At 36.9% G+C, this 14,286-nt stretch overlaps 1 protein-coding gene across 3 annotated transcripts; it reads left to right on the top strand.

The window, feature by feature from the left end:
- Nucleotides 1–6,570: 6,570 nt before the first annotated feature.
- Nucleotides 6,571–14,286, top strand: LOC122354707. 3 transcript variants are annotated; one of them, XM_043252974.1, is made up of 3 exons: nucleotides 6,571–6,752; nucleotides 8,006–8,109; nucleotides 10,089–14,286. In XM_043252974.1, the coding sequence occupies exons 2-3, from the start codon at nucleotides 8,016–8,018 to the stop codon at nucleotides 13,811–13,813; spliced, it is 3,819 nt and encodes a 1,272-aa protein (XP_043108909.1). In that variant the 5' UTR covers nucleotides 6,571–6,752; nucleotides 8,006–8,015; the 3' UTR covers nucleotides 13,814–14,286. The 3 variants fall into 3 exon arrangements, with proteins under 3 accessions (XP_043108909.1, XP_043108911.1, XP_043108910.1); XM_043252976.1 differs by lacking the exon at nucleotides 6,571–6,752 and adding an exon at nucleotides 6,767–7,029 and having other exon boundaries at nucleotides 8,012–8,109; XM_043252975.1 differs by lacking the exon at nucleotides 6,571–6,752 and adding an exon at nucleotides 6,767–7,105.

The following is a 14,286-nucleotide window of genomic DNA, read 5'->3' as shown; positions in this document are numbered from 1 at the left end:
ACAATCCGTCTGCATTCGATGCAACTTCTGCAGTAATGCGGTCACTGTACTGGACTGTCATGGTGAAGACGGAGCTGAGCCGCAAGGATGAGATCCATCATACAAGAAATTAGTTTCCTCCGTAGGGTAGCTGGGCGCTCCCTTAGAGATAGGGTGAGGAGTTCAGTCACTCGGGAGGAGCTCGGAGTAAACCCACTGCTCCTCCACATTGAGAGAAGCCAGCTGAGGTGGCTTGGGCATCTTTTCCGGATGCCTCCCAGATGCCTCCCAATGGAGGTGTTCCAGGCATGTCCCACCGGGAGGAGGCCCTGGGGAAGACCTAGGACACGCTGGAGGGACTATGTCTCTTGGCTGGCCTGGGAGCGCCTCGGTGTTCCCTCGGAAGAGCTGGAGGAAGTGTCTGGGGAGAGGGAAGTCTGGGCGGCCCTGCTTAGACAGTTGACCCTACAACCCGGCCTCGGATAAGCGGTAGTAAATGGAATGGAATGGAAAGTTTATACATTTATAATGTATTATAAATACATTATAGTACTGGCATAAAAATAATATACAATGTACTTCCTCAAGCCCACTGGCAGATGGCGACAAACTATTATCAGAAAGCTAGAAATGCAAACCAGCATCTGTTCACATAATGGGCAAACTGCATTTTGAGTCCTTGAAGAGCAGAAGAGAAACTGTTCATTGCTAATAAACCTGGGACATTTCTTTTTCTTTTTCTTTTTTTTTCTTAACAAAGCAAGAGATGGTACAGATTACATATATAATATATAGACTGAATCTCATTCCATACACAATTAGAAAAAGTAGATCTGTGTATAAAAATTGGCAACGTAAGTCAAAGTCAAAAAAAATATACATGAATAAATGTTGATTACTTTTCAATTCAATTCAATTCAAGTTTATTTGAATAGCGCTTTTTACAATGGCTATTGTTCCAAAGCAGCTTCACAAAAGCAAATCATTACACAACAGGATGAATTACAATACAAGAAAATTCAAGATAGAATTAATCCAGACGGAAGATTAAGTTTTCCTCGACGTCATCGCAGGAAGGTCATCTCCTCACTGGGTCCACTGGAGAGGCTCGGTACCTAGATGCCTCGGGATGTGCATCCCAAGGTGGAGACAAAAGGATAATTAGCGTAGCGGCCATTCATACTATTGGGAATCACAATGTACTGTAGCATAGGTTTATGTGAATCTTTTTGAGTATGCTTGGCTAAAAAGATATGTCTTTAGCCTAGACTTAAACTGAGAGAGTGTGTCTGATCCCCGAACATTAGCAGGAAGGTTATTCCAGAGTTTGGGTGCCAAATGTGAAAATGCTCGACCACCTTTAGTGGACTTTGCTATTCGAGGAACTACCAGGAGCCCTGAGTTTTGAGATCTTAAAGAGCGTGACGGGTTGTCAGAAGGCTGGTCAGATAAATGGGGGCTAAACCATTTAGAGCCTTGTAGGTCAGTAACAGTACTTTATAATCAATTCGGAAATTAACAGGCAGCCAGTGCAGGGAGGATAAAACTGGGGTTATATGATCATATTTCCTTGTCCTGGTAAGAACTCGAGCGGCTGCGTTCTGCACTAACTGAAGCTTGTTTATTGAAGATGCTGGACAACCAGCGAGCAGCGCATTACAGTAATCCAGTCTAGATGTCATGAACGCATGAACTAGCTTTTCTGCATCTGAGAGAGAGAGCATGTGTCTGAGTTTAGCAATATTTCTAAGATGAAAGTAGGCAGATTTTGTAACATGAGTGATATGGTGTTCGAAGGACAGGTTGCTGTCCAATATCACACCCAAGTCTTTAACTGTCGGAGTAACATTTATATCACATCCATCTAATTGTAGTTTGAGCTCAGAAATTTGCTGTAAACATGTTTTTGGGCCGATAAAAAGCACCTCTGTTTTATTAGAATTTAATAGAAGAAAATTTCTAGTCATCCAGTCTTTTATGTCTTTAACACACTCTGTTAATTTAGACATTTTTGATAACTCATCAGGCTTAGATGAAATGTATAGCTGTGTGTCATCTGCATAACTGTGGAAATTAACCCCGTGCTTTCTAATAATGTTCCCCAGGGGCAGCATGTATATCGAGAACAGTAAGGGGCCTAAAACTGATCCTTGAGGCACACCACACTTTACAGGCATTATACTAGAATTATACTTTGTTGATTTGTTTTTTAATTAATGCAGTACATGCAGTAAATCAGTACAGTTCATTAATTGCAGAGGTAAATTTCCTAAAGCAACCTGGAGTAAGGTGTCTTGCTCCATTGCACTATATATAGGACTGCATTTTTCAAGGTCACAGTCAGGACAGGACACCACTCCATTCAAGGCTTGACTTTGTGATAAGGTTTTAACAGAGGTTTTCTTATTAAACTCCTGTGTTTCTAGAACATACTTGGGCTCTGATGGTGCTTGATTAGTTTAATCTCCAGCTGAAGTGCTGCTCCACGTGCAGCCAGCCGCTCGATCACTTCAGCTTAATAAACAAGACCACCAAACACAGGAAAGATCCAATATAAACTCACTCATTACCATGCCAACAGGGAAACCAGGCAGGAAATGTCTCATGAAGCTCACTCCCATCTGGTTATGGATGTAAACCTATAATAAAGCTAATGGACATGTAGGTCAAATTCTGTGAAACGATTATTAATAAAGACATCGAGGACATCATGAAATTTCAAACAGATTTGTTTGAGCAGATATTTTTAGAATTGTACGTGACAGGATTGCAGCGGCTTGGCAATTTTTGAGAGGAAAGGAACAATTGCACAGGATATCTCAGAGAAGGAATTCAAAATAAAAGAAAACCAACTAATGTAAAACTCATTGAATTGAAAAAAACCCAATGGTGGTAGAGACTAAATGGTCTATTCTGATGTGTGTATTTGTTTGGGAATTTGAGGGATTATTTATTTTGGTTTGGTCAGGTCACAGGTTGTCTGTCTTCCTGTTAAAGTAGCTGCTTCCTGAGGTGTTCATTGAGTCAAACTCTATTTCTAGTCCAAACAGAAAATGCACAGAGAACACTCTTCTGCATGAATGCATTTGCAAAATCTCCCTGTAATACATCAGAAAATCTAAATCTCCTAACAGAAAAACAGATCAGCTGCAAGCAAACATCAAATTGAGTTTTTTTTTTACTACAATAATGATGGGAATTTCACACACATAAACAAAGAGCAATGAGAAATTGCATCCAAAAACGTAAAATATACAATATGAGGCTGATTTACAGGGGTTGAGTTTTTTTTTACGGTGTATGACATTTTCTACCAACAGACTTACCGTACCGTTATCTGTCCCTTTACCATCCAAATCCATCTAATGTCACATATTTCAATCTTTCTCTCACTATCTGCTAAATTGCATAGGGAATCTCAGAGCATTTTGAATCCAGCAGGAGGAGGATGATATGCCGCCAGCTAGAGCTGAACGGCTTCATAGGTGGCGATCTGGCACAGAGATGCTGCAGAGATTTGCAGAATGTCATCTCTCAGATTTGGTGGAGAATTTATATTTTGCATCTGTTTTCTAACAGTTATTTATCTGGAATTCCCAAAAGAATGCAACAAATCTCTTTCAGTGTGTTCAGTTTTTTTACAAAAGGTGAATATAAATATTTTAAACATATAAAATGTAAATAAGTATACAAATAGTGCTCAGACACAAGAAACCAGCATCTACAATTTATTTTGACAAACTCAAACACCTGTCATTAAAACACAATTTCAATATGTGAACCCTGGCATATTTTTTATTACATTGATATAGGTAAGTATTGCAGTGTTTTGTTTTGTTTTTTAATTTATTGCAATTGTTGGAAATAAGCCCTAGACCAAATCCAACCCTAAAGTGGTATGTACTTACTTTTACTTATTTCGTGCCTTGCTAAAAAGTGTGCCAAGGTGCGTTTATGCCACAAGACCAGGTAGCACTTAGCCAGTGTCTGCTAATACACAATATTGTTTTCCAGTGTGAAGGCTATGGTTATCTTTATAGTTATTTTATTGGGGCTCATTGAAACTTGTTATAGCACTCGCGTGCCATTGCTCTTTTGTTGATTTCGATTGCTTCCATTGTCCTCATTAGTAAGTCACTTTGGATAAAAACATCTGCTAAATGGCTAAATGTAAAAATAAAGCCGGAGATTGTAGGAAAGAGTGATATAGGCTGCAGGTTGTGAAATGCATATTATAGAAGGAGACAGAGCAATAGAGTTGGACCAAACTTTATGTATGATACCAGACATACAAAAAACAAGCATGCAGTCTTGCTGTGATGTGTGTGTGTCTGTACACCTCTGTGAACTCTAGTTAAAATGTTTGAGAAAACCGGATTCAGAAGTATGTGTGAGAAGTGACGGGGGAATGATTTAGGTTTTACAGTGTTCCATATACTGTCAGAAATACTGATAACACAGACCCAGCCATAAAGGTCATCAGTCTTTTTATGTCTAGGTTGTCGAAGCATAGGCTATTTTTTTTTTCTTCAGATCACAGTTCAACTGAAAACGTTTGTTTCTATCTCAGTCAGACCTGTGAACATCAGTATTTGATCTCAGTGATCTTCTTGTGCCTGGATGGAAGCATCCATCGTCACCATGTTTTAAATTATAGTTTCTCGTTATTAGCTACTTGATGTTAAAATGATAACATTACAGAGAACAGTGCAAAAGCTTGTAAGCTTGTAAACAATTACAAGCAACATTTATTGAGATTATTCTTTGCACTTTTGGAGTTGCAAAATTTTTATTCCATTTTGTAGAGCCAAATTGTCGAGTCAACTCAATTATTATGAATGCAAAATAACTCCTAAACAAAATGTGCATGTAATTTTACCTGTGCTGTGTCAACAACAGTGTGAGACGATACCAGCCTCTCATCTATCAAATCACAGCACTTCTACACCACACCCCTCTATAAAAGTGCAGTGTTCTAGTAAACTCTGTAAACTCCAGCTGAGTTCTGAAGAGGTAACAACACTGAAAAACTACTAAAGTATCAAGGAGAATTGGGTATGTCAATTCATTTTTATCTTATGTTCTAAATAACTTATTTTTCCAGTTATCGAATCAAGCTCCAGTTAATAATATAAATGCTGTTCCAGAGAGCCACAAGACAATACACATCAAATAAAACAGGAAATAAATTTATTTTGAAGTGACTCCTTTTTTTTCCCCACAGGATCACCGCATGCCTCAGAACCTGATCAACATTAACTAATATTAACAGCAGATAAGAAAACAAAAACAAAAAAACTAATCTTAAATTATCTTTGTCTTTCGTCTATAAAGCATCACATTTCTAAAAATCAAAGTGACATTTCAACTGAAGGACACTGAGAATGGGGAGTAAGCCTAACAAAGAGGACAGAGAGGCACGAAAAAAAGCAGAGAGTGATCGAGAAAGAGCAGAGAAAGAACGCAACGAAGCTCAAGAGGAAAAACGAAGACTCGAGGAACAAGTTAATAAACTAAATCAAGAAAAAGAGTTTCAAAAAATGAGAGAAGAAGAAAAGAAAAAAGTGTACACGGAGAACAGAAAGAAGGAACAAGAAGAAAGGAAAAGAATTCACACAGAAATTTCGCAAAAAGAAGACACTGTCAGCTAAAGTTTCAACCGACAGGTTTTAAAGTCTGGTAAAATGAAAATTGTTAAATGTGGACATTTGTTGTTTAATTTATCACGTATTTTAAATAACTAGATAAGTAAGAAAACTGAAAAAGAATACTGTCACATCCTTTCAAGTAAGATTATGAATAATTGTATATGAAAAGTCATGTATATGAAAAGAATGTAATGAAAAGCTTTGTATTCTCATGTTTTCTTAATCTGTATTGCATCCAAAAAAGAACACCAATACTATTAACTATTAACCACAAAGATTTCAAAATACGTGCGTGTTCACTTTAAATAAGATATTATCACATTTGTTTTTGTCACTGCTGAAGTGACCTTGATGCATGATACACTTTGATAAAATTTCTTTGCTCATTGTACTGTTTACTTATAATAAATCATTGATTTTATGACAACACATAATCTGTGGAAAATAGAAACCAAATCAACAGGTTGTCATTTGACTTCAGAGGATCTGAAATACGCCTACATTACGTGACGAGATGCTGAAAAAAAATCTTTCAACCATATATTGAACAAGATTTCTAAATGACTGTGTACAAAAATGCATTTAATAAAACAAACTTACAGAATTAACCTGCTTTCTGTCTCTTTCCAAAATACAGTATGTTAATATTATATAGGGAATGTTTGAACATGGGGGTCAAAACCATTAAAAGTACCATTACACAATTATTCTAGTAGTACTGCCATGCTCTTTATTGTTCATCTGTTATTGCTATTTTATTTTTCATTCAAGGAATTGTAATTTTAAAGATTGTAAACCTATATACTTATATGACCACCAAAAGACTTTGAACACCATAAAATACCAGTTGGGAGACTAACAACATTGCTGGTTCCAACTTTTCTGTTGTTTAGTTATCTACCTGCTAGAAAGATAATCAAGCATTTATGTTTTTCAGCTTGCAGATTCACGGATTTAAATATTGCAAGAAGGCATTTTTTGTAAGAGATTTATTGCCTACCCAATCACAGTATTGAAAGGAGTGGCCCTGAATCACTCTATAAAACCACAGTTGATAGATGTAAAGCAATAGTATAAACCTCAAGGGACAAATCGTTCTGGAGTAATATAGTGTGGGGAAAAAAGGTATGTTGCTTAAATTAGTACAATTTCTGTCAATTATGAACCGAATTTCAAATGTCGTAATTATTGTTAAATATTTATGAGACAAAAGTAAACTTTATAATGAAAATATTTTAACTACACTTCTCATCTGCGATCCTGGGACACAGTGGTGGGCCTTTAGGGTCAGCAAAGCCTTCTCTGAGAATGCCTTTTCATTTATTTTTTATGTATTAAATACTCCAATAGTCTATTCTCTTTATTCCATAGCTTTTCTCTTGGATGCGCTGCTTCCAGTAGTGTATGTTTACGTTAAAGCTTTTATCCAATCATATTTCAGCAATCGTGTTGCCAGGGTCAAAGAAATCTGCCTAAAGGTACTGTCACATGTCAGTTTGGATATGCAGCTATATGGACAGGGTGCAGGATATGATGCCACGACCCATATTTCCCTTCGCACACAACATGTAATTGATTGAGAAAAAAAAAGCCAAACTAAAACTAACATAAAACGAACATAAAATGATCAATTTTTTGCCAGACAAAAGTTACGGGGTGAAGAGAGAACGGTCACGTCTTGGACAAACTGGCATTCGTGTAATGCGATTTTGCTGGTCAGAGTTCACCAGAATTGAACTTCGGAACGCAGCGGAATTAACAAATTGTTGCTCATTTTTTTCCCAAACACTTGTATAAATGATAATGAATAAAGATCAAGTGTAGCCTATAGTATAAATGTCAATGTTTATGTCTCAAATTCTATGGCGTTATATAACAGTGAAATGTTGATGAATTGAAATGAATGTGAAATGAATTAATTATTAATTTACTAAAGGTTTAAATCATTACCTTCTTCAAAATTAATGCTGTTAACGAAAGCATTGTTAAAACATTTGTAATAAACTAAATTGCATAAAAAGTGAAAAAATGTTAAATGCAAAATATACAAATTATACATGTACGTATCTAATACACGTTACTGTAAAGTGTAAGAGCAAACAAAAAAAACCTGTTTTGTTCCTTTAAAAACACACTGATTGTGGTGATGAGAAAGTCAAATGATGAACCAAAGCTAATTACAAGCTGCTTTTTAATATGAACATATACAGAAGGTACTCAACAGCACCAAACACCATCATGGTGAGACTAAAGAAATAAATTAAAGAAAAAAAATCTAATTCAAACAAAATTTGAAATGCAATACAATGAATTATGGAAAATGTATTTTACGTATATTATATTACTGTCTACAGTATATTAAGACTTATTTTGTACAGTTTTAGAAAGATGTCGGACTCTGAGACCATTGAACTGGCTGGTCTTGGCCGCCCTTTTCAATTAGGAATGCTTTATGACTGCCGAAGAGACTGTCTCATTCCAGGTAAAACATTTCCAAAGTTGTCAATTTGAATTATATGTACAGTATAACTAAACATGACATGTTTCAAAACCGAAATGGCACAGGAAACACTTGTCATGGCAGATGCACAAAATACACAAAGTTCTTGAAAATAATGTTGTTTTGTCACGGAATGTACATTTAAAAAAGCTTTAGGTGGGAAACAGCATTTGTTTAGACTTTAAATATGCAGTTTGTTAATAAATATAATGCCTATTTAAAAATTAGCTTCATATTTTTGCAACGGTCTCTATAGTGGTTAAACATTAGACTTACCCAAATTTCATTTTATCTCCTAAGTAATCTTTCATCATTAATCCATTTGTTCAAGAGCAAATAATTTAGTGTGAGGCAAAACTTTATAACTTCACATTTTTATATATTGTTTTACATTTATATGCAACGACTTCCTGGGTTTCTTCTTTGGTGCATATATAGAGTTTCCGGGAAAGGGCGCCCTCTGGTCTTGAGATGGAGATGTGCTTCACTGAAAGATACACATAATAAATCACAACTTCTTTCTAATTGCTATTTCCATTTCACATCGATTTATCATGCAGCCTTAAGCCATAGTGTGCCAGAATGCCCACTACACACCAGCTTACTGTTGAAGAGGAGACAGAATGATGAAGCCAATCAGTGTATGGAGATCTGTTGACAGTATAGTGTCCCTATCATTATATTGGGGCATTAGGACCCAAACAAACCACAGGGTGAGCACCCTCTGCTGGCCTCACTGACACCTCTTCCAGCAACAAGCTAACTCTCCCGGGAGGTCTTCCATCCGGGTACTGACTAGACTAGACTCTGGTTAGGTTCAGTGGGCAACCAGTATTGGGCCGGAGGGTGGTATGACTACCAATAAAATCTCAGCTTTCATATTTGATATATATTTTAAAAAGAAATCCAAACAAATACAGTTTTGTGGCTCTTTAATATGTTGTGACATAATGCCCTCAAAATGATCAAAGTTTTTCGATATACAGCCATTTTTAATGGCTATGTGTGTGATATTTAGTTTGAACAACAGTTCAACAGTTACTGTGCAAATACATAACTAACAAATGTCTTTAAAAAAAGCCTAATTTGTTCAGAACTACTTGCTTCTGCCACAGATTCAAGATCTCATCTTGACAGTTTACCAGCAGAGCCCAAGCTGTAACTAATTTAAAAGTCACTTTAAAACTGGTAGCAAAGAGATATTGAGCTGTATTATATGTAGAGCATTTTAAGAGCGATATTGACAGCATTCAATTATCAGCTTAGTATCATAATCACAATAAATCATTACTTTGAATATCCACTGAGGAAAGCTATATCTTTGTCATACTATCTTTTCATCTGTTAAGAGTGAATTCCAATAACAGTGAAAGTTGTTGAAAGTAAAAAGTTCACAACAGCATTTCAGTCTGAACAGTGTAACTTTTCCAATACTAAAAAGTGGTATTTAAAAATAGTATTATCTATTTTGACGAGTGTCCCGAAGGGGAATCAGCGTCGCCCCTTGGAACAAGAAACTAAAAAATTATTAATTGTTATTACTCAATAACTAAACAACAACAGCCATAATAAAAGTTTCTATGCAGTAAAGCCAAAAGTACAAAGGAAGTAAGTAATCTGATACACAGTACTGAAGTTACATAAAATATAACATGATGAGATTTCACCCTCTGCTCTGGAACAAATAATGAGACCAAAGATGAGCCGTGAGATTTACCCAAAACAAATGATATCTCATGTTTAACCACTAGAGAGACAACAGAGCAAGCAGCAAATTCCAGAAGATCTGGCTGAGACAAGAATGTTCTCTGTCGACCTGGAGCTCAAATCTAAAAAAAAAACTTTTAAACTTGTTAAAACACATTTAAAAAAATAGATGTATAAAAATAAATACATTAAATATAAATAAAAAACATTAATGCATATTTAAAATGTTTTTTAAATTACTTGTATTTTTTAAGGAATAACCCTTTGGGATGCTGAGATGCTGCAGAAGAATATTAATGTACGACCACAGCCAAACACTGACTTCAAAATTATTGCCACAGATTCAAGTGAAGACAAAGCCAGTGCTCTTAATGTCTCTGCATCTCTTGAAGCCAGCTTTCTGTGTGGATTGGTCAGTGTGAAAGGATCAGCAGACTATTTAAATAACAAGAAATCATCGAAACATCAGTCTCGAGTTACCTTACACTATCATACAACCTCACGCTTCGAGCAGTTGACTATGGAGCATCTTGGAGCAGGGAATGTAAAGCACTGCAATATATTTCAGGAGGGCTCGGCCACTCATGTTGTTACGGCTCTACTGTATGGAGCTCAGGCTTTCTTTATTTTTGATCGTGAGGTCTCGTCTAATGAAAACCACCAAAACATACAAGGTGACCTCCAAGCATCAATCAAAAAGATACCTTTAATATCAATAGAGGGCCAGGCATCTTTGAAAATGAATGAAATGGAAAAAGATCAATTTGAAAAGTTCAGTTGCACTTTTCATGGAGATTTTGCTCTGGAAAACAATCCGGTCTCCTATGTTGATGCCATTAAAGTGTACTCAGAGCTACCAAAACTGTTGGGAGAACATGGAGAAAATGCTGTGCCCATGACCGTGTGGCTTTACCCTCTGAAAAAACTAGATTCAGCAGCTGCTCAGTTAGTCAGAGAGATCAGTGTTAGCCTAATACGACGAGTCCAACGAATCATAGATGAACTGCATAACTGTGACATTCAATGTCAAGATCTGATGAGGGACAGTGTTGCCATTCAATTCCCTGAAATCACAGCTAAGATCAAAAAATGTAAAGCCCTCTGTTCGGATTATAAAATAGTTTTTCAGAAACACCTCTGCAGGGTTCTTCCATCCATAAGGGGTGGAGGTAAAGAAGAACAGGAGCTCATTGATGCCCTGAATGACAAAGAAAGATCCCCATTTAATGGTGCTCTGCTAACCAAGTATCTAAGTGAGCGAGAGCGAGAGATGAATGTTGTTAGATCGTACCTTGACATCATGAAAGACGTGCCTGTTCTTTCAACCAGCAACGAACTGGACAAAGTTGTCTTGAAGGCATCCAATAACTATGTGATTGCTTTTGCACTCACGTCCTTAAATGAAACTGAACCGTACCTTTCAGACATGGAGAATTACCTGAAGACACAATCTTGTAACAATGCAGAGGAAATAAGTTATGATCAAAAATCCTCAAAGAAGACAGAGAAATGGTTTTCATCAGGAGATGCAACTACATTGACCAGAGAAACCATACAGGCCTTCCTAGATTTCAAAGAAGCCAATAAAGGTAGAACGAACATTGAATTCTGCATTGCATCAATACCAGATGAACTCAGTACTGCCTCTTCAATTCATGTTTATGAAAGAGGGAGACTTATTAGCTCACAATATGAGCTTCCCTCAAAACCACCAATACCGGTTTTCTTGAGTGCTGAGCATGACTGCATACATCTTCAAATCAAACCTCCTGAACGTGGTGTTAGCTGTGTGGACTCGTACTGTATTTCATATCAGTCCGCACAGAGCTCTGAATGGACAGAGGTGTATACTGATGGGGTTTCTTACCAGGTCACTATCAAGCAGTTAAAACCCAATAAAGAGTACTGTTTTACCTGCAATGCGGTGTGTCGTCCAGGAGTGAGTCTGACAAGTGACACAACATCATTCTTCAGGACTCGTCCTTGTGCTCCTCCAGGAGCACCTACAGTAAAACAAGTAGAATCTGAGACTGCGACTGTAGTCTGGAACGTCCCTACATCTGTGGGTGAGGATGTTCTGATCACTGGATACATGCTGGAGTACAGAGAATGCCCAAAGGGTCAGGAAAATGAAAAACCTTGGAAGTCTGTGAAATCTACAAACAGGGAGTGCACTCTTCAGGGACTAAAACAAGACACATATTACACAGTCAGAGTTTTTGCAAACTGCACTAATGATGGAATGAGTCTCCCCAGTCCTGAAACTGTGTTTTCAGCCAGTTTTAAGGTTAAAGAGTCAAATAAGGATGGGAGTGGTTTGTTCTTGAATCAATCTTCACAAATAGAAAAGGGCAATCCATCAATTCATTCACTTTTACTATACAAAAAAATAGCACAGAATGCTAGTTTTAATCAGTATGTTTTTGGAAGAAAAGTGGAAGATGTGAAAAACAAAGTAATTCTTCTTTTGGGATCAACAGGTGCAGGAAAAACCACACTCATTAATGTGATGGTCAACTACATACTGGGTGTAAAGTGGCAGGATGCATATCGCTTCAAACTAATCAATGAAGTGACCAATCGCACACAGGCCGAAAGTCAGACATCTACCGTCTCCTCTTTTGAGCTGTACAATCAGCCTGGCTTTCAAATTCCCTACTCCCTTACAATTGTAGATACACCAGGATTTGGTGATACAAGAGGAATCGCACATGATAAACTGATTACAGAGCAGATCAAAAGCTTTCTCTGTAGCCCTTTGGGAATCAATCACATTGACGCCATTTGCTTTGTTGTCCAAGCCTCTCTTGCCCGCCTGAGTGCCAACCAGAAGTACATTTTTGACTCAGTTTTATCAATTTTTGGCAAAGATGTCGCAGAGAACATATTAATATTAGCAACATTTGCAGATGGTAAAGACATCCCAGTTCTAGAAGCAATCAAAGCAGCAGATCTGCCCTGTAAGAAGAATAAAAAGGGACAACCCACCCATTTCCATTTCAACAACTCAGCTTTGTATGCAGACAAAAAAATAAAAGAGCCTACAACCTTTGACAGCGATTCAGATGAAGATGACGATAATGAAGATGATAAACTGACAGAGCTTGTCTGGGATAAGACCTTCAAACAGATGAAGGCTTTATTCAAGACACTTGGGGCAACTGAAAGCAAAGATCTAACACTGACTATAAAGGTCTTGGAGGAACGAGAGCGTCTTGAGAAAGCCATGGCAAATCTGACCCCTCAAATAACTGCTGGTCTCTCTAAAATGAGTGAGATAAAAAAATTAAAGCAAAGTTTGGAAAGTGAGAGCGACAACATGGCACAAAATGAGAATTTTGAACAAGAGGTAGAGGTGATGAAAGCAAACAGAAGCCCTGTAAACTGTTTTACAATGAATTGCAACACCTGCTTCTTCACCTGTCACTCCAACTGCTTCCTCCCTGCAGAAGATGCTGTGCAAACTTGTGCTGTGATGGAGAATAACCACTGCATTATCTGCCCTGAAAACTGCCATTACTCTGCTCATTCAAGGGAAAATTTCATGTGGACATATGAAACAAAAATTGAGACAAAAACCATTAAAGAGCTAAAAGACAACTTCATGGCTGCTAAAGGAAAGTTCATGGACACAAAGCAAATGCTTGATGCACTTGAAAACGAACTCCTTGGAATTGAGGACAAACTAATGAAGTTGATTAAATTGTCTTCCGATTGCTTAAGAAGATTAGATGAATTTGCACTGAAGCCAAAATCTCTCTCTACAGCTGAATATCTTGAAATCCTGATTAAAACCGAGAAAGAGGAGAAAAGTCCTGGCTTTGAGGACCGTATTGTTGGACTTGAGAAGATGAAACAAGAAACACTTATCCTGGAAAAGATTGCTAACGGAGAAAGTTTGTTTGAAAAAGAACGCAAGATCATGGTGGAGAGAGAGAAGAGAATGAAGAATGTTGCCATGAAAATTACAAAAAATTAAGAAAGCTATTAATGCCTTACATTATACAAATTATATATTTCAATAGTTAATTTGTGAAAGGGCTTGCCTTGACATCCAGGAGGTGTCCTAAACAAAATGAAAGTTGAATTGGGAAAATATAAAATATGCTTAATGTGACTCATTTGCTAATGAATTTAAGAGTCATTCCATACTTGTATTTGTGCTTGAATGATACGAAGTCAAATTTCTCACGATTCAACAAGAAACAAAAATATTAAGCTTCATGTTGCTCAACTAGAAAAAAAAATTTAATATCAATTAAATATCTTTGTGTTTCGTCTTCTGAAATTGTTCAGACATTTAGATCCTGTAAAATACCATGAAATTCTATAAAAACTAAATGTATCATTTCAAGAACTTTCAAAGCCAAAGTTTAAGTGTCAGCCACCTTACAGTTGACTGCCACAACTACTATATTGAAATATTAATTATTTAAAGTGCATTTTTATGTG

This window comes from Puntigrus tetrazona, chromosome 2 (genome assembly GCF_018831695.1).
Source record: "Puntigrus tetrazona isolate hp1 chromosome 2, ASM1883169v1, whole genome shotgun sequence".
NCBI lineage: Eukaryota > Metazoa > Chordata > Actinopteri > Cypriniformes > Cyprinidae > Puntigrus > Puntigrus tetrazona.
Note: the sequence above shows the minus strand (reverse complement) of the source record. Positions and strands in the feature narration are given on the sequence as shown.

Coding starts and splice junctions, on each gene's coding strand:
- LOC122354707 (XM_043252974.1), top strand. CDS start 8,016: ATGTCGGACTCTGAGACCATTGAACTGGCTGGTCTTGGCCGCCCTTTT. Junction 8,110..10,088: donor AAGAGACTGTCTCATTCCAG/GTAAAACATTTC, acceptor GTATTTTTTAAG/GAATAACCCTTTGGGATGCT.